At 48.8% G+C, this 19,313-nt stretch overlaps 1 protein-coding gene and 1 long non-coding RNA gene across 3 annotated transcripts in view; one reads left to right on the top strand and one right to left on the bottom strand.

Moving 5' to 3' along the window:
• LY75 (lymphocyte antigen 75) overlaps nt 1-19,313 on the bottom strand; it is an 80,051-nt gene that overhangs the window by 54,714 nt on the left and 6,024 nt on the right. Inside the window, exons 3-9 of one of the 2 annotated variants that reach the window (XM_064164264.1) lie at nt 14,857-15,232; nt 9,780-10,154; nt 8,091-8,264; nt 7,113-7,277; nt 6,396-6,506; nt 3,360-3,500; nt 791-979 (exon numbers count right to left, since the gene is read on the bottom strand). In XM_064164264.1, coding sequence (XP_064020334.1) covers nt 791-979; nt 3,360-3,500; nt 6,396-6,506; nt 7,113-7,277; nt 8,091-8,264; nt 9,780-10,154; nt 14,857-14,956 — 1,255 coding nt within the window. In that variant the 5' untranslated portion in view covers nt 14,957-15,232. Of the gene's footprint in view, nt 1-790; nt 980-3,359; nt 3,501-6,395; nt 6,507-7,112; nt 7,278-8,090; nt 8,265-9,779; nt 10,155-14,856; nt 15,233-19,313 lie in introns of those variants that run through there. The other variant, XM_064164257.1, reaches the window with a different exon arrangement.
• On the top strand, nt 15,148-18,970 carry LOC135186540 (uncharacterized). Its single transcript, XR_010307014.1, has 3 exons — nt 15,148-15,244; nt 16,585-16,748; nt 17,976-18,970. It is a non-coding gene; the product is annotated as an uncharacterized LOC135186540 (long non-coding RNA).

Below are 19,313 nucleotides of genomic sequence, written 5' to 3'. Positions count from 1 at the left end.
AGCCATGGGAAAGAAACGTGGCCTTGTGGCCAAGGAGGCCAATGGGATCTTGGGGTGTATTAAGAAGAGTGTGTGCAGCAGATCAAGAGAGGTTCTCTTTCCCCTCTACTCTGCCCTGCTGAGAACTCATCTTGAATATTGCCTTCTGTTTTGGGCTCCTCACTTGAAGGGATCTGCTGGAGAGGATCCAGCGGAGGGCTACGAGGATGACAAGGGGACTGGAGGGACTGGCTTATGAGGAGAGGTTGAGGGACCTGGGTCTGTTTAGTCTGGAGAAGAGAAGTCTGAAGGGGGATTTAATCAATGTTTACAAACATCTGGGGGCTGGTCAGGAGCAGGGGACAGGCTCTGCTCACTGCTCCCTGGGATAGGACAAGGGGCAATGGGTGTAAGCTGCAGCACAGGAGGTTCCAGCTCAACACAAGGGGGAACTTCTTTACTGTAAGGATCCCAGAGCACAGGCACAGGCTGCCCAGAGAGGTTGTGGAGTCTTCTTCCCTGGAGACTTTCAAGGCCTGTCTGGATGTGCTCCTGTGTGACCTGAGCTAGATTGTGTGGTCCTGCTCTGGCAGGAGGGTTGGACTGGATGATTTCCTTGGGTGCCTTCCAACCCAAAACATCCTGTGATCCCAAGAGCAACACTCAGCATTAGCCTGGGTACAACCTCAGTGTTAGCACCTTCATTTAAAAGCTAGAGGTTATGATAATCACACACTAGGACACAGAAAGCAGTCTGTAACTTACTGTGTGCAGCACTCGGTACCTGTCCCGTACAAGTATCTCAACTCACCATTATGAAGCTTTGTAACAACCAGTTCTACATCTGCTAGCGAATGGATGCTGATGAGGTTACTCCTATTTGCTTTGCACAGCTCATCTGCTGTACTCCAAGATGCTTGGCTGTTCAACAGCATGTAGCAAAAGCCATGGTGAGGAAGCCAGCCCGAATCACAGCCAGTATCCAAGTGTCTCCAAAACTCTAACAGTGAAGAAAAACAGAATTAGAGTCTTTTGTTTTACACCAGCTTGTACACCAAGGTGGCATTTCATACACACTTTGAACCTGGTAGCACCTTGAAAACAGCCAAAATGCAGGGTTCTGCACTTTGGCCACAACAACCCCAAGCAGCACTACAGGCTGGGGACTGAGTGGCTGGAGAGCAGCCAGGAGGAAAGGGACCTGGGGGTACTGGTAGATAGTAGCTGAAGAGGAGGCAGCAGTGTGCCCAGGTGGCCAAGAGAGCCAATGGCATTCTGGGCTGGATCAGGAGCAGTGTGGCCAGTAGGACAAGGGAGGTTCTTCTGCCCCTGTACTCAGCACTGCTCAGGACACACCTTGAGTGCTGTGTCCAGTTCTGGGCTCCTCAATTCAAGAGAGATATTGAGGTGCTGGAAGGTGTCCAGAGAAGGGTGACAAAGCTGGTGAGGGGCCTGGAACACAAACTCTATGAGGAGAGGCTGAGGGAGCTGGGCCTGTTTAGCCTAGAGAAGGCTCAGAGCAGACCTGATTGCTGTCTGCAACTACCTGAAGGGAGGCTGTAGCCAGGTGGGGGGTGGCCTCTTCTGCCAGGCAACTACCAACAGAACAAGGGGACACAGTGTCAAGCTGTGGCAGGGAAGGTCTAGACTGGATGTTGTTAGGAAGTTGTTGGCAGAGAGAGTGATTGGCATTGGAATGGGCTGCCCAGGGAGGTGGTGGAGTCACAGTCCCTGGAGGTGTTGAAGCAAAGCCTGGATGAGGCACTTAGTGCCATGGTTTGGTTGATTGGCCAGGGCTGGGTGCTAAGTTGGCCTGGATGATCTTGGAGATCTCTTCCAACCTGGTTGGTTCTATGATTCTATTATCAGTATGTAATCACATCTATTCAAGGGCTCCATGATTTAAGTAAGGGCCACAGTTTAAGCAAACAGGTTTGAAAGAGAAGCACTGTGGAGATATGTAACATTTTGGGGTCATGGAGAAAGAAATTAGAGGAAGTAAAAAGCTGGGAGGCATCACACTAAGTAGGTTCTGCCTGCTACTAACTGAAAGTTTCAGAAGTAATTGTAAGCAAGATTTCAAAAGCAGTCAGAGGCAAACAAAGTTATTTCATTGCAGGACAGCAGCTTAAAATAAAGTTGCTTGTTTTCTTCTAGCAGAGCTTTACACTTTTGTAAAGCCACACATGGGACCATCCCTGAACAGCTCCCAGGGAAACAAGTGCTTAGTTTTAAATACCTTTTCCTTCTGAAAATGGAGATACTCAAGAACTCAATGTGGTTTAATGTATGCCAAAAAAGGCATCTATGAATATCCTTTCTGGTTCAAAACATGCTACAAAACACTCCAAGAAATTCAGTGTTTAATACAACACTGACCAAAGACTGGTAACAACTCCAGATACCCTGCTGAGAAGCCAGAGAACAGATTAAGGATAGTTAACTGACAACTAGTTTTCAAGGGATCACTTAAAAAAATGGAGGCAGTCTAAATTCAAACTGCTTAGTCTCTTTTGTTCACCTCAAAAGCATGCACTTTGCCTGGAGGGAGCTGGAGAGAACGTGCCTTAGCCAGAGACACTTTATGACACCACCTCCACAACACTGCTTCATCCCTTTTATTCTTCATCCCTCCAGCAAAAATTGTCCCATGAGAGCCCCACAGGCTTAAGCCCTGGAAACTCAGGCCAAAGAATACAGCACACGTGGGGGAAGAGCAGGACATCCAGGTGTAGGTAAAAAGCCAAGAGCCTGGAAGCAGCTTTGTGTCACAGCTGGACACTGCAAAACCTGAAGGACTGTGTATGTGTGTGGAGAGATGAGATATCTTGTAAGAGCTGTTGTGGATCCAGTAAAGATTACACACTGGGCAAGGCACCAACTCTTGCACCCTGATTTCCAGGGCTTATGCCTGTGGGGCTCTCATGGGACAATTTCAACAGGTCAAATTCAACAGAGTTCAATCTAAGCCATAAGTAGGTCACATTTTATGTCGATACACACCAAGAAGGAGAGAAATGGGCTTAAAGCAGAGACAGGAAAGTTCAAGGGGCAACTGCCAGTTCCAGACTTACAGTTACACATGAAAAGAAGGCACAAGCCATGGAGAAAAACGTGATGAAAAGGGCAGGACTGTGCTGAGAAATGCTTTATGTGTGAATGAGAAAGCTGCAAAAAAATTAAAGCTGTTTGTGATGCATCATCTTGACACTGAAGACAGAGAGATTGCTTCTGCTCTACTAAAAAAATCAAAGCTGTTGTGAAAGTGTTTTGGCAGAGATGCCTAAGAAGGGGGGGGAGAAAAAAAAAGGACTCCATAAGTGAGCATTACATTCATATTGCCATACACACACACAAACAAAAACCATAAGCTGTCCTACCTGGGAGGCTTGAAACTTCATTTAGTGACTTCTTGCAAATATATGGAAGTGGAGTTCCACAGTGGTAACTCTGCCACTGACCTGAGGCAGCATTCATCACCACACAGCTAGTCCCATCCAGTGGGGACAAACTCTGCATATCTACAGGCAGGCACAAATGAATGTAGAAGAGCACAAATTACCAAGCAGTAAGGTAGCAACTGCCTCTTTTGTCTACTCCTTTTCAATATAGGAAGACCATACTTTGCTTAGTATAGCACCTTGAAGAACAGGACTTGCTTTGAATAAAGACACCTGTCCTACCATAGGTCTCACAAGAGTTATTTGTAAGACTGAAAGTTTCAGACTCAAGGAATCTGGACTTCTTTTCCACTGTTTCATCACAGAACCAAGAGGAATGCTCTCTTTACAATACAACCAACCCTTGGCTGAGCACTTTCCCAGACCAGAAATATCTCAGAGAAGAACCTTATTTTGCATCCCTTAGTTTCCTGTGGCAGTCTCTTTCCACACCTATTTCACCCACAGCTCTGCACCCTTTCTTTCAGTGCTAACCATAATTATTCTCACCTTAACAGAAACTGCAGACAAGGCTAAAATTGAGGAAAAAAATCATAGAGAACAACTCAGTCCCCAGCTTTTCTTGGAGTCCCTTTCCAATGATGCATGCTGCTTTCTCTTTGAGATCCTCTGCAACTCTGAGCTGTGTGCTACACAGAGCACCTCAGCTCCTCCTGAACTGAGTTTGTTTAGTCTCACATAAAAAAGCCTTGGGGTGGGTCTAAGTTCTTCATGGGGGACAAAAACAGAAAGAGTGATCAGCCATTGGAATGGGCTGCCCGTGGAGGCAGTAGAGTCACCACCATCCCTGGAGGTGTTTAAAAGGAGGCTGGATGAGGCACTTAGTGCCATGGTTCAGTTAATCAGAAGGTGTGATGAACTTGATGATCTCAAAGGTCTTTTCCAACCTGGTGAAGAGAGACAGGGCTAGTATTTGCAGATGTGTGCAATGAAAGGACAAGTAATGGGCACAACTTGCAGCTGGCAAAACTCCTGTTAGCTACCAGGAAGCACTCTTCACAAGGAGGGAGGACATGACTGCAAACTAAACTATCCTACTCTAACTCAGGACTCCTCTCTAGCTTTGCATTAAAGAGTGCCAGTGCCATTACAGCTCCAGAAAGCACAGCCAGCAGTACAAGCAGCAGCAGCAGCAGAAGAGTCCTCAGGCTACATTTGGAAAACCTCACAGAAATTTCATAGAAAAGCTCTGAAAGTAGTAACAGAAACCACTTCTTATCTTTTCCCAGAAATGAGAGCTGCAGCACTACTCTAGAAACTGAAAAGAAAAAATCCACTTTCAAAAGCTCAAATGCAGCTTGAATAACAGAATATTACCTTCAGTATTCCTCCAGGATTGTCATATACACACATCCATGGCAGATTTATGAGAGTGCTACAAATCCATATTGAAAATTCTCAACAACTCTCACCAATTCCACTAGGAACTTGGGAGTAATTAGAAAAGGTTTTTCAAAGGTCTAATACTTCTTTCATCTTTATTTTGGAATTTAAGCAACCTTGGAAGTTTCAAAACACAGTTAATCCTCTAAGTAATGTCAGTCCACATACATCAGTAATGGTGATAGTTGAGGGAAAGCAATGCCATTCTGTCAGTGGAAGCTGAAATTTAGCAGTGAGGAAAGTTGTGGGTTCTTTACTGAAGTGGACCCCAAAGATACTACTTGTAGGTTTTACTTTTTTAGTCATTAATGTCATCATCCATAAATAAAGATGGAGGAAAAGATGCTCCCAAACTTGAAATAAAACAATGAGCTTCTGATGAAGTCCAGTAGAGAAGGGAGTTCTGGTTTTGGCTGGGACTGAGTTAATCAGCTCCACAGCAGCTGGTATGGGGCTATGTTTTAGACTCGTTCTGGAAACAGTGTTGATAACACAGGGATGTTTCAGTTGTTGCTGAAATGTGCTTGCACAGCCAAGGCCATTTCTGCTTCCCACAACCACCCACCAGCAAGCAGGTTAGGGGTGCACAAAATGTTGGGAGGGAACATAGACAGGACAGCTGATCCCAGGAATACTCCACATTACAGACATCATCAGCTTATAAAGCTGAGAGAATAGGAAGGACGGGAAGGTGTGATGGTTTGGGTGTTACCCACCCCCCTACACTTTGTATAACACCCAGACCAGACTTAGCTGGCTCTGGAAATTGAATGAAGCTGATATTTACAGCTTAGCACAATAGGCAAGCAGATATTTACAGTACATACAGAAATGTACAAGTTTAAAGGTAATACAGAAACACAACAGCCCCCCCCAGAAACCTGAGTCCCCAGGAGGGGCTCCTAACCACCCTTCCACCTTCTCCCACCCCTCTACCTTACCCCAGACGTTGCCTTGTGCCCAAGGAAGAATGGAGGGTTGGCCAGGGGAGCTCAGGAGCAGATGGATTGATCAGAGAGATGGAAGGTGAGGTTAGAGAGAAATGCAGCCCACAGCCCAGACAGAGAGCCACTACTTTATCTGTGTTCAGATTCTTGCTCTTATACCTCTCAGTAAGCCTATGAGTGCAGTAGCCATCACTACTGCTTCCCTTCACAGCCTGTAATCTAGTTCTTTTCACCAAAACATTCTAGCTAGCTTCAAACTAGCACAGAAGGACATTTGAAGTGATGATGCTCATCTTCCCAAGAACCTGTTATGTGTGACAGAACCCTGCTTTCCTGGAGATGGCTGAACACCTGCCTGCTGATGGGAATTGGTGAATTAATTCCTTGTTCTGCTTGGCTTACATAACACTTTACCTGTTAAATTGTGTTTATTTCAACCCACAAGTTTTCTCACTTTTACTTCTCTAATCCTCTCCCCCATACCACTGAAGGGAATGAGTGAGCAGCTGGGTGCTGCTTAGCTGTTGGCTGGGTTAAACCATGACAAAGTGGCTAAAAAACCCAAGAAAAACCAATGTAAAACACCAGTCAGTGCTGAGAATGTTGCCATCAGAAAAATCATTACCTGGATGCCAGTTGAGAAAGCTCAAAGGTTTGTGATCTGACCATTGCCAACCTCCAGAAACATCCAACTGATTTAAGCCAATCCAAAAGATCTCAGCAACGCCATCCTTAGCTGCAGACAAATGTTGGGTTTAACAACTCATCTACAATATTCATCCTTTACTGATATCCCTTTAATAAAAATGTGATCTGAAAGGGCATGCTTTTGAGCAAAGAAAGATTGCTGCTCTAAGCAGACACGCAAACTTTGCTGAACCAAGAAAGAATACCCCCACAGAAGTCACAGTATCACCAAGGTTGGAAGAGACCTCATAGTCTTCCCTCCCAGTGCCTTCAGAACTTTGTCCTTTGGTTTCATATTCCCAAAGGCACACTGGTAGCTCCTCCAGGCCAAGTGTAAACATCAGCAAGGGTGATTTCATAACAATGAGTGGGTGACAGGCTGCTAAAACATCAACTGCCACTCTGGCCTCTAGTTGAAATTTCTGGGACACTTCTCGGTACAAATAGGAGCAACATTTTTACCACTTCAGTGAAATCACACAGATGACTTTTAAATTAACCTCTGAAGTGAGGTTAGTATCTGATTATTGCCACACAAATGAAAGCACAATCACCTTTTAATCCAAGATTTTAAGACAGAAACCAAAACTCTGTCTTCACTTTATGTTAACCTGTCAAGATTTCCTCATATAGGTATGTGAGTAATTACACCTACCTTGTATGTAACTTAATTCAGATGCATCTTGGATGCTAAGTAAATCTCCCCCTTGCCTTTGACATGATATATAAGCTTCTTTCCAAGAAAGAGCAGACTGTGTATTAAACTGGTAGCAACTTTCAGATCCTGGATCGTGTTCCCACATATCATGACAACCACTCTCTGAAGGAAGCAGAAGGGACATGTAACTACAATTACACTGAAACATCATGAAAGCTCTGAAAGGAAAATGAAAATACTGTAGGTCTATCAATTTGTAGAGGCTTATTGGTAATGACATGTACTGCAGAGTAGCTGTGTGCTAATTGTTCTGTAAATGCTGCAGCAGAAAGGGACCTGCCTTTACCCAGCTTAACAGTAAAGTGATGCAGCAAGGTGGAGCCATACACACATCAAGAGACAGAATGCTTTTTGATCATGTTTAGAAACCAAACGTGCCTGGTTGTAAGTAGATTCCCCATTTTCCATCATGAGCATCATCTCCAGATGTAGCACACCATTTCCCACCCAAGGACCTGCTTTTACCCAGCTTAACAGTAAAGTGATGCAGCAAAGTGGAGCCATACACACGCAAAAGGACAGAATGCTTTTGGAACATGCTTAGGAACCAAACGTGCCTGGCTGTAAGCAGAGCCCCCATTTTCCATCATGAGCATCATCTCCAGATGGAGCACACCATTTCCCACCCAAGGACCTGCTTTTACCCAGCTTAACAGTAAAGTGATGCAGCAAGGTGGAGCCATACACACATCAAGAGACAGAATGCTTTTTGATCATGTTTAGAAACCAAATGTGCCTGGTTGTAAGTAGATTCCCCATTTTCCATCATGAGCATCATCTCCAGATGGAGCACTCCATTTCCCACCCAAGGACCTGCTTTTACCCAGCTTAACAGTAAAGTGATGCAGCAAGGTGGAGCCATACACACATCAAGAGACAGAATGTTTTTGGAACATGCTTAGGAACCAAACGTGCCTGGCTGTAAGCAGAGTCCCCATTTTCCATCGTGAGCATAATCTTCAGTCGTGGCACACCACTTCCCACCCAGATGTGTTTCATCCTGAATGCAGTCATGATGCCATGTCTTATTATAGAGAAAAGGAAACTGACAGGGTTTTCCATAGGAGTTCCCATCTTTGGTATAAACTTCTGCAGGGAAAAGGAAATATTAAAGACAGAGATATAAGTTGTCTAGGGGAAGAAAAGACAGGCAAATTGGTATTACTGCTTGGACAGAGTTAACCTAAAAACATGCAGATCACACTTGTGGTCTTAACACTTCCTATCTTTGTTGTAGATATGTACAGCAACACCAAAACTGAAAGAAATGAGAAGGCAATGTTTTTTTGCACTTTTTCTTCTTAGTGGGGGATAAGACAGCAGAAACTTGTGTCCCCTTTCCTTGTAAGTTAGGGATAAATACACTGTCCTGTTGAAAGCCAGGTCGTTTGCACATAGCACTACAGAACAAGGTTCTAATAAACCACACATACAAGAGTATGCTTGGAGCCTGCTGGCAGGGGCCAGTCAGATGAGCCCAGTAATTCAAATAAAATGAAAATTCTGCTTTTAAATAAAGCAAAGCAGGTTTTCACCATTTATTCAGCAAGTGTGACGTTTCAGATGAGACTGGAACCCACAGCAAGCGGACAGACTACCAGGCCAAAGCAAATGGATGGATCCTGTCAGTCCATCAGGCTGCAAGCTAGCAGCATGCACTGAATCTGACTGTACAGCCTACCAGTAAAGAAAATATCCTCAAAGTCTGCTAACAACAACCTTTGTATCACTGTAAAGCAGAAAGTGTCAGTTCTGACAGAAGGTGGCTGACAGAATCAGTCAAGGCTGGAAGGGACCACAAGGAGCAGCCAGTTCAAACAACCCTGCCATGGACAGGGACACCCTACCCTAGAGCAGGCTGCACACAGCCTCAGCCAGCCTGGCCTCAAACACCTCCAGCCATGGGGCCTCAACCACCTTCCTGGGCAACCCATTCCAGCCTCTCGCCACTTTCAAGCTCAACAACTTCCTCCTCACAGCCAGGCTCAATCTCCCCACCTCCAGCTTTGCTCCATTCCCCTCAGTCCTGGCACTCCCTGACAGCCTCAAAAGTCCCTCACCAGCATTTTTGTACCTCCCTTCAGATCCTGGAAGGCCACCAGAAGGTCACCTGGGAGCCTCCTCTGCTCCAGCCTGCACAGCCCCAACTCTTTCAGGCTGTCCTCATAGCAGAGCTGCTGCAGCTCTCTCAGCATCCTCCTGGCCCCGCTCTCGACATGCTCCAGCATCTCCACAGCCCTGCTGTAACAGGGGCTCCAGAGCTGGATGCAGTACTCCACCTGGGGTCTCACCAGAGCAGATTAGAGATGATATTTCATCACTAAATAGGTTCTCACTAAAATATGGAGGGAGGGACTTAAACATGAAAACAAAAGCACTGGACAACACAACTTCTGCCACTGTCCACATGTGGTTTTCATTACAGTTAAAGGTTCGTGCTTGATTCTCAGCATCTCCCTACACCAAAACAGGACACTGCTTTGCTGTTTTGTCTTTTCATCTAATTAAAGAATTGACTGGGACAGACATACCTGAAAAGGCCCTTGACACCCACCCTCCCCCCCAGAAAGAAGAAAAGACCCTTCACACCCTGTGCAAACTTACCATGGTAAGGATACTGACATATATCGTCAGAGGAGCGGCTGCTTCTCCACTGGTCTGTTGCATTTATGCTTGCAGTTACATAAGTGCCCTTGACAGTCACCTTGTACTGAGACGCACCCAGGATGGAAGCATCAGCACATCGCCACCACAGCATCAGTTCTGAGTCACAATCCACCATTTTCAATCGAGAGAGTGATTTGGTGAAGATATCAAGCCCCAGGCACCGCCTGGAGCCCAAGTGAAAGAGGCGATTCTGGGACACCCATTGCCACAGAGCGTCACTTGTCTCCTGGCACTCCTCTATCACCAGCCGAGACTCTGCCACCTGCATGCACTTGTCCAGTGTGTCGTGGCGGATGGTAAAAGCAGTACTGCCTGTAGAAGAACAAACAAATCATGCAATCAACCAGGCTGGAAGAGACTCCCAAGATCAGCCAGTCCAACCTAGCACCCAGCCCTGGCCAGTCAACTAGACCATGGCACTAAGTGCCCCAGCCAGGTGATGCCTGAATACCTCCAGGCACAGCGACTCCACCACCTCTCTGGGCAGCCCAGTCCAGTGCCAATCACTCTCTCTGACAACAACTTCCTCCTAACATCCAGCCTAGACCTCCCCTGGCACAACTTCAGACTGTGTCCCCTTCTTCTGCTGCTGGCCACCTAGCAGAAGAGACCAGCCCCCCCCGGCTACAACCTCCCTTCAGGTAGTTATACAGAGCGATGAGGTCACCCCTGAGCCTCCTCTTCTCCAGGCTCTGCACACCCCCAGATCCCTCAGCCTCTCCTCACAGGGCTGTGCTTCAGGTCCCTCACCAGCCTTGCTGCCCTTCTCTGGACACCTTCCAGCACCTCAACATCTCTCTTCAATTCAGGAGCCCAGAACTGGACACAGCACTCAAGGGGTGGCCTGACCAAAGCTGAGCACAAGAGCAGAAGAACCTCCCTTGTCCTGCTGCCCACACTGCTCCTCAGCCAGCCCAGGATGCCATTGGCTCGGCTGCCCACCTGGGCACACTGCTGCCTCATCTTCAGCAACTATTTATCAGCACCCTGAGGTCCCTTTCTTCCTGGCTGCTCTCAGCCACTCTCTCTCCAGCCTGCAGTGCTGCTTGGGGCTGCTGTGGCCAAAGTGTCGAACCCTGCCCTTGGCCTTGTTCAATCTCATCCCATTGGCCTCTGCCCACCCATCCAGCCTGGCCAGATCCCTCTGCAGGTCTCTCCTACCCTCCAACAACATCTGCACACAGGTATGATTCAGTATCACTTTCACAGCATACTCACATTCCAGAGTATCACTTTCCAAAGCTTACTCACATTCTGAGACACACTACTGGAGAAGCACAGGAACTGCTGTTAATATGCTTCATTATCTCTTTTGTGTATGCCACACTAAGTACATTTCCCTGCTTTTTAGCAAATATTCTTTATTTCTGGAGGGATAGAAAAGGTTTCTTTCCAAGATGTCACAAAATGAGAGGAGATGAAATGAGCCAGTTTTCCAAGTCAAATTCTACCAACAAGGATTCTTCCTTTCATTCCAACACATTCTGACTGGATCAACACTTGACTGCAAGCTTACTAGGTAAAGAACTTTATCTTCCTGATTATCTGCCAATGCTTTAATCTACTGCAGGTACCACGAAACATAATTAATAATACTTTCTGCTTAGTAAGCAATTTTGAAGTGTGCATCATCTATGATACACAAGCACGACAGGCTCATGAGTGAAGCAGTTGGTGAGTGCAGCTCCAGTTTAACTAAAATAACTGGCACAGCTTTTGGAAGGGTTCTGCACTTTGGCCACAACAACCCCAAGAAGCACTGCAGGCTGGGGACAGAGTGGCTGGAAAGCAGCCAGGAGGAAAGGGACCTGGGGATACTGATAGATAGTAAGCTGAAGATGAGCCAGCAGTGTGCCCAGGTGGCCAAGAGAGCCAATGGCATCCTGGCCTGCATCAGGAGCAGTGTGGCCAGTAGGACAAGGGAGGTTATTCTGCCCCTGTGCTCAGCACTGCTCAGGACACACCTTGAGTGCTGTGCCCAGTTCTGGGCTCCTCAATTCAAGAGAGATGTTGAGGTGCTGGAAGGTGTCCAGAGAAGGGTGACAAAGCTGGTGAAAGGTCTGGAACAAAAACCCTGTGAGGAGAGGCTGAGGGAGATGGGGTTGTTCATCCTGCAGAAGAGGAGGCTCAGAGCAGACCTCACTGCTGTCTACAACTACCTGAAGGGAGGCTGCAGCCAGGTGGGGTTGGCCTCTTCTGCCAGGCAACCAGCAACAGAACAAGGGGATACAGTCTGAAGTTGTGGCAGGGGAAGTATAGGCTGGATGTTAGGAGGAAGTTGTTGTCAGAGAGAGTGACTGGCATTGGAATGGGCTGCCCGGGGAGGTGGTGGAGGCACTGTCCCCGAAGGTGTTGAAGCAAAGACTGGATGAGGCACTTAGTGCCATGGTCTGGTTGACTGGATAGGGCTCGGGGATAGGTTGGTCTGGATGATCTTGGAGGTCTCTTCCAACATGATTGATTCTATGAGAATGAGTATCCCACCACACAAAAGATCATGAGCACAGTTTTCAAAGTGACAGACAATTTTAGTGTCATTTTAAGCTGTGACATAGCTTGGCATTAAAAAGGGGGAAAAAACCCAATCTGAGATAGTACACAACTGAAAAGACACAGATCACCCTACTGATATAAGCTGACACCTCTGCCAGTACAACTACATCTCTACAGAACAAGTGGCAGTGGGTTTAAGCCACAAGAGACAGAAAAAAATACACTAAAATAATTTCTATGCCACAACAGAGGTGGGCCCACAGGATAAAACATCTACTAGCCAGGCTGAAGTGGATCTTAGCCACCCAAGAGCCACAGGGCTATTACAGTGTTTAAACAAGAAATCTGCTGAGTAGTGTTTTGCATTTAATAGCAGTGCACTGTCAATCACATTCCTACTGCCTTGTGTTTGTTTTTTAATATGACTTAATAATAGGTTTGGCTGAACAGCAGGGAAAATATTCAGTGATGTTATGCTGGGAATTCTACCACTACTTCCCTGTGTACTTGTGAATTTTCCACTGCTGAAGTGCCAAACAGCATCTAAATAGTACTCGGCTGGTCAAACAGTGAAGCAGAATGCCTAAGACAGCTACCTACTGGAGTGACTTCTTCCAAACAGTACATTTCATAGAACCACAGAATCAGGCAGGGTTGGAAAGGACCACAAGGAGCAGCCAGTTCCAACCCCCCTGCCATGCCCAGGGACACCCTACCCTAAAGCAGGCTGCACACAGCCTCAGCCAGCCTGGCCTCAAACACCTCCAGGGATGAGGCCTCAGCCACCTCCCTGGGCAACCCCTTCCAGCCTCTCACCACTCTCATGCTCAACAACTTCCTCCTCATCACCAGCCTGAATCTGACTCTCCCCACCTCCAGCTTTGTTCCATTTCCCCCCAGTCCTGTCACTCCCTCACAGCCTCAAAAGTCCCTCATCAGCTTTTTTGCAGGCCCCCTTCAGATCCTGGAAGGCCACCAGAAGGTCCCCTGGGAGCCTCCTCTGCTCCAGACTCAACAGCCCCAACTCTTTCAGGCTGTGCTCACAGCAGAGCTGCTGCAGCCTCTGAGCATCCTCCTGGCCCTGCTCTGGACACTCTCCAGCATCTCCACAGCCCTGCTGTAACAGGGGCTCCAGAGCTGGATGCAGTACTCCACCTGGGGTCTCACCAGAGCAGATTAGAGATGATATTTCATCACTAAATAGGTTCTCACTAAAATATGGAGGGAGGGACTTAAACATGAAAAGAAAACCACTGGACAACACAACTTCTGCCACTGTCCACATGTGGTTTTCATTACAGTTAAAGGTTCGTGCTTGATTCTCAGCATCTCCCTACACCAAAACAGGACACTGCTTTGTTTTGTCTTTTCATCTAATTAAAGAATTGACTGGGACAGACATACCTGAAAAGGCCCTTGACACCCATCCTCCCCCCCAGAAAGAAGAAAAGACCCTTCACACCCTGTGCAAACTTACCATGGTAAGGATACTGACATATATCGTCAGAGGAACCTGACATACCTAAACATTTCAACTGCTTCATCCTCTCTGTGAACTAAACAAGGAATTTTAGCCACCAATCCTGCTTCGGTGGCATCTTTTTTACCCTGCACTTTTTCAGCACTGTAACTGCTTTTTATTGTGCCCTCCAGGCTTCTTAGTTTCAGATTCTCCTACTATGCTCTTTGCCCTTTCTCAGCTCGCTCTCCCTTCCTCATTCTTCTTTCACTTCTTCCTACACAGCCTTCACTCCAGCATCAAGAGGAAAAGCCTCCCCCCTCCTAAAAAACTGCTGACACTGTCCCACCGAGGCTTCTTGTACAGCAATTTATGGCTACACTCTTGCCATGAAGTTTCACCTGGCGTCGAGTTACGAAGCCAAGCCTGGTTACTGCCGCGGGACGTCAAAGTCCGTGAGGGGAAAGCACTTCGCAAAGAGCTGACCTTGTTTCCCAGCAGCTGTCCCAAACCAGCGCATTTGGCTTGGAAAGCTTTGGCCAACGTGGATTTTTTCCACCTGGTTTCTGGAGGGCAGGGGAAGCCTCCCTCCTCTTCCTCCAAGCGAAAGTGACGGCTCGACGCCCTGCAGGGGAGCTGGCCGAGTCCGAGTTCCTCCTCTCCGGAGGTACCAGGCCGAACGGCCGCCTCCCTCCCACCGCCGCTCACCGGCCCCGCACCGGCCCTGCCCGCGGCACCGTGGGCACAGGGAACGTGGCACTCGGGGCCGCGGCTGCTTTCGTGACGCCCCAGGCGAAGCGCGAAAGCTGGGAGAGAGGCTTGAGGACTTTCCCTCCGCTCTCCGCTCTCCCTTCTAACTTTCCCACGTTGTTTCCACGCAGCTGGACTTTGCCACCCAGCGCAACACCCGCGGGTGCCGCGGACCATAGGGGCGGAAGGCCCGCCATCGTATCGCCTTCGTCCTTCGGCGTCCGCCGGGGCAGCAAAGGGCCTTCCGCGCCCCGTGTGCCGCACCGCACCCGCGCAGCGCCTTCCCCCTCCCAAAGTGGCCGCTCGGCTTACCTGAGGGGTGCTGACGGGCCGCGCAGCAGGCGAAGAGGCAGGCGAAGAAGAGGCAGGCGAGGCCGCAGGAGGCCAAGCGGAGCCTCGCCGCCCGCGCCATCCTCCCGCTGAGCGCAGGCTGCGCGGAGCGGGCGCGCTGCCGGGCTCACCCCGCCGGAGCGTCGCGCCCGCCGCCGGCTGGCCGCGACAGCGAGCCGCCAGCCGATTGGCCCGCCGCGGGGAGCGTCACTTGTTGCCAGGAGAGGAGCCGAGGCTGAGTTCGCGGCGAGGTGCGGGGCGGGGCCGGGGCGCTGGCCGGGGCGGCCCGGGGTGCTCCGGCAGGAGGGTGGTCACTGCTGACGGGAGTAAACACCGGAACGGGGAGGCCAGTCGCTAGCTAGAAATCACCGTAAAGAGGGGAAAAGCAAGGGGAAAAGGAAGGGGAAACGAGGATAAGAGGAGGAAAGGGAAAAAAAAAGAAAGCAAAAGAAAAGAAGGGGAAAAAATTAAAAGGGGGAAAAAAGGAGGGGGGGAAAGGGAAAAAAGGAGGGGGGGAAAGGGAAAAAAGGAGGGGGGGAAAGGGAAAAAAGGAGGGGGGGAAAGGGAAAAAAGGAGGGGGGGAAAGGGAAAAAAGGAGGGGGGGAAAGGGAAAAAAGGAGGGGGGGAAAGGGAAAAAAGGAGGGGGGGAAAGGGAAAAAAGGAGGGGGGGAAAGGGAAAAAAGGAGGGGGGGGAAAGGGAAAAAAGGAGGGGGGGAAAGGGAAAAAAGGAGGGGGGGAAAGGGAAAAAAGGAGGGGGGGAAAGGGAAAAAAGGAGGGGGGGAAAGGGAAAAAAGGAGGGGGGGGAAAGGGAAAAAAGGAGGGGGGGAAAGGGAAAAAAGGAGGGGGGGAAAGGGAAAAAAGGAGGGGGGGAAAGGGAAAAAAGGAGGGGGGGGAAAGGGAAAAAAGGAGGGGGGGGAAAGGGAAAAAAGGAGGGGGGGAAGGGAAAAAAGGAGGGGGGGGGGAAGGGAAAAAAGGAGGGGGGGGAAGGGAAAAAAGGAGGGGGGGGGAAGGGAAAAAAGGAGGGGGGGGGAAGGGAAAAAAGGAGGGGGGGGAAGGGAAAAAAGGAGGGGGGGAAGGGAAAAAAGGAGGGGGGGGAAGGGAAAAAAGGAGGGGGGGGGAAGGGAAAAAAGGAGGGGGGGGAAGGGAAAAAAGGAGGGGGGGGAAGGGAAAAAAGGAGGGGGGGGAAGGGAAAAAAGGAGGGGGGGGAAGGGAAAAAAGGAGGGGGGGGGGAGGGAAAAAAGGAGGGGGGGAAGGGAAAAAAGGAGGGGGGGAAAGGGAAAAAAGGAGGGGGGGAAAGGGAAAAAAGGAGGGGGGGAAAGGGAAAAAAGGAGGGGGGGAAAGGGAAAAAAGGAGGGGGGGAAAGGGAAAAAAGGAGGGGGGGAAAGGGAAAAAAGGAGGGGGGGAAAGGGAAAAAAGGAGGGGGGGAAAGGGAAAAAAGGAGGGGGGGAAAGGGAAAAAAGGAGGGGGGGGAAGGGAAAAAAGGAGGGGGGGGAAAGGGAAAAAAGGGGGGAGGGAATGGAAAAAAGGGGGGGAGGGAAAGGAAAAAATGTAAAGTAAACCAAAACACTTTTAGAAGTTCAGTTGGGAAAGAAAGAGAAAGCTTAGGGCAAAAGGTGAAGACAATCTACATCAAAATCGATAAGTAATAGTAGATGCTGAAGTAAAATGCCAAAAAATGTCTCAAATAATAAATTTCTGGACTTTCACCAGCTTTGTCACCCTTCTCTGGACACTTTCCAGCACCTCAACATCTCTCTTGAACTGAGGAGCCCAGACCTGGACACAGCACTCAAGGCTGATGGTAACTGAATCCGGACACAGAGAATGCAGGAGCTGAGGCAGGATGGAAAGACAGCAAACAAACCCAGGCACCTGTAAGTCAGCAAATGTTCTCTCCTGCTGCAAAGCACAGAGCAAGACCTGCCTGCCAAGGCAGGAGCTCTTTGAAAGATCAAAACCTGTGTTCAGTCAGAGTGGGTTCCTCAGCCCCAGCAAAACTGAAGCTCATGCTACCAAAAATGTCTCATTTTCTGGAAGTGTGAAGCTTTAAAGTCTCCATGCAGAGAGTGGGAGGCCAAAAATTCGCCAGTGCTGAGCCCTGATACAAAAGCCAGCTATTGAAACTAAAATTAAATGTGTGGTGGGATGCTGTGTCGCTCTTTCAACTAAAACACCATTCCAAAAAGCAGTAGGTGTGAACTCTGCAGCCCCATGAACCTTCCCAAACGTGTGCTATTTTCAGTGTACTAGAGGACTGCCCCAGTTTTGGTGTGGAGAGTTTAACTTTGGAACTAATAGCATGCAGTGAGCTTACATTGACCACTCTGAAATTAACAGCATCCCATTTAGAAGCATAGAATCAGTCAGGGTTGGAAGGGAGCACAAGGAGCAGCCAGTTCCAACCCCCCTGCCATGCCCAGGGACACCCTACCCTAGAGCAGGCTGCACACAGCCTCAGTCAGCCTGGCCTTAAACACCTCCAGCCATGGGGCCTCAACCACCTCCCTGGGCAACCCATTCCAGCCTCTCACCACTCTCATGCTCAACAACTTCTCCTCATATTTAGTCTGACTCTCCTCACCTCCAGCTTTGCTCCATTCCCCCCAGTCCTGACACTCCCTGATATCCTAAATCAGTAGATGGGGGTTGGACTCGATTATGTCCTTGGGTTCCCTCCAACCCCTAATATCCTGTGATATGTCATATAACTCATGGAACTCTCAGTGCAGGTTTCTGCTAATTGGAAAAATGAGTTTGTACTCAACAAAATTATACAATTCCAAAGCCTACTACTTTAAGGAATTTGGATGTTAGGAGGAAGTTGTTGTCAGAGAGAGTGATTGGCATTGGAATGGGCTGCCCAGGGAGGTGGTGGAGTTGCTGTCCCTGGAGGTGTTGAAGCCAAGCCTGGCTGGGGCACTTAGTGCCATGGTCTGGTTGATTGGACAGGGCTGGGTGCTAGGTTGGGCTGAATGAACTTGGAGGTCTCTTCCAACCTGGTTGATTCTGTGATTTAATGTGAGCTGTGCAGCAGCACTACTCACAACTTAAGTGGTGAACAATTTCAGTATTGCAAATCACAGAAGTTATCACATCTCCAGTCCTAGGCTGCAGCAAGAGCAGTGTGGCCAACAGGACAAGGGAAGAGATTCTGCCCCTTTACTCTGCTCTCCTCAGACCCCACCTGCAGTCCTGGGGGCAGTTCTGGAGCCCCCAACACAAGGAGGACATGGAACTGTTTGAGCCAGTCCAGAGGAGGCCACTAAGATGCTGAGAGGGCTGCAGCAGCTCTGCTATGAGGACAGGCTGAGAGAGTTGGGGCTCTGCAGCATGAAGAGGAGGCTTCGAGGAGACCTTGGAGTGACCTTCCAGTATCTGAAGGGGACCTACAGCAAGGCTGGGGAGGGACTATTGACAAGGTCTGATAATGACAGGACAAGGGGGAATGGGTTTGAACTGGCAGAGAGGAGATTTAAACTGGATGTTAGGAAGAAGTTGTTTGCAGTGAGGGTGGTGAGACACTGGCACAGGTTGCCCAGGGAGGTTGTGGCTGCTTCCTGCCTGGAGGTGTTCAAGGCCAGGTTGGATGAGGCCTTGAGCAACCTGTTCTAGTGGGAGGTGTCCCTGCCTGTGGCAGGGATTTGGAACTGGATGATCCTTGAGGTCCTTTCCAACCTAAACCACTCTATGACCACCAGCAGCTCACTGCAAAACAGCACTACCAGCACAGCAAGCACCAACGATGCCTACAGAGATAACCAAAGACACAGGAGGGACTCAACCACAGTGCTGACAATGAAGCACAGCAGCCTTCTCTCTTGCTTCCAAACAGATTACTTTGCCTTTCCAGTTAAAAAAAAAAAAGGCAAAACAAAAAAAGCAACACTTCTGAGGTGCTAAAATGGTTACTGAGAGCCTTGGATTCCTAGCAGAAGTCTGCCTTGCTCATCAGCAGATCATTGCTTTGCTTTTATTCCCACATGTTTATAACAATAGCATCACCTGTAGAAAGTGTCAGCACCTGGCTATCCATAAATCTCCACCTCCTCTCTCTTCTGCTCACCACATGAAATAAATACTTTGCATAAGCAACCTTCCTCCCTCTTTTACCATCAACACCTTGTAATCCAGTTTTACTGGCTAGGCTGAGCACATCCACACGCCAGTGAGAGCAAAGGGAATGCTGGAGAAGGGAATGCTCCCTGCCAGGGAGCTGGTGGAGTCACCATCCCTGGAGGTGTTCAAGAATAGACTGGGAGAAGAGGAGGCTCAGGGGTGACCTCATTGCTGTCTACAACTACCTGAAGGGACGTTGTAGCCAGGTGGGGGTTGGTCTCTTCTCCAGGCAACCACCAATAGAACAAGGGGACACAGTCTCAAGTTGTGCTGGGGGAAGTATAGGCTGGATGTTAGGAGGAAGTTCTTCACAGAGAGAGTGA

Source organism: Pogoniulus pusillus, chromosome 2 (genome assembly GCF_015220805.1).
Source record: "Pogoniulus pusillus isolate bPogPus1 chromosome 2, bPogPus1.pri, whole genome shotgun sequence".
NCBI classification, from domain to species: domain Eukaryota; kingdom Metazoa; phylum Chordata; class Aves; order Piciformes; family Lybiidae; genus Pogoniulus; species Pogoniulus pusillus.
The sequence above is the reverse complement of the archived record's forward strand: the minus strand, read 5'-3'. Positions and strand labels throughout refer to the sequence as shown.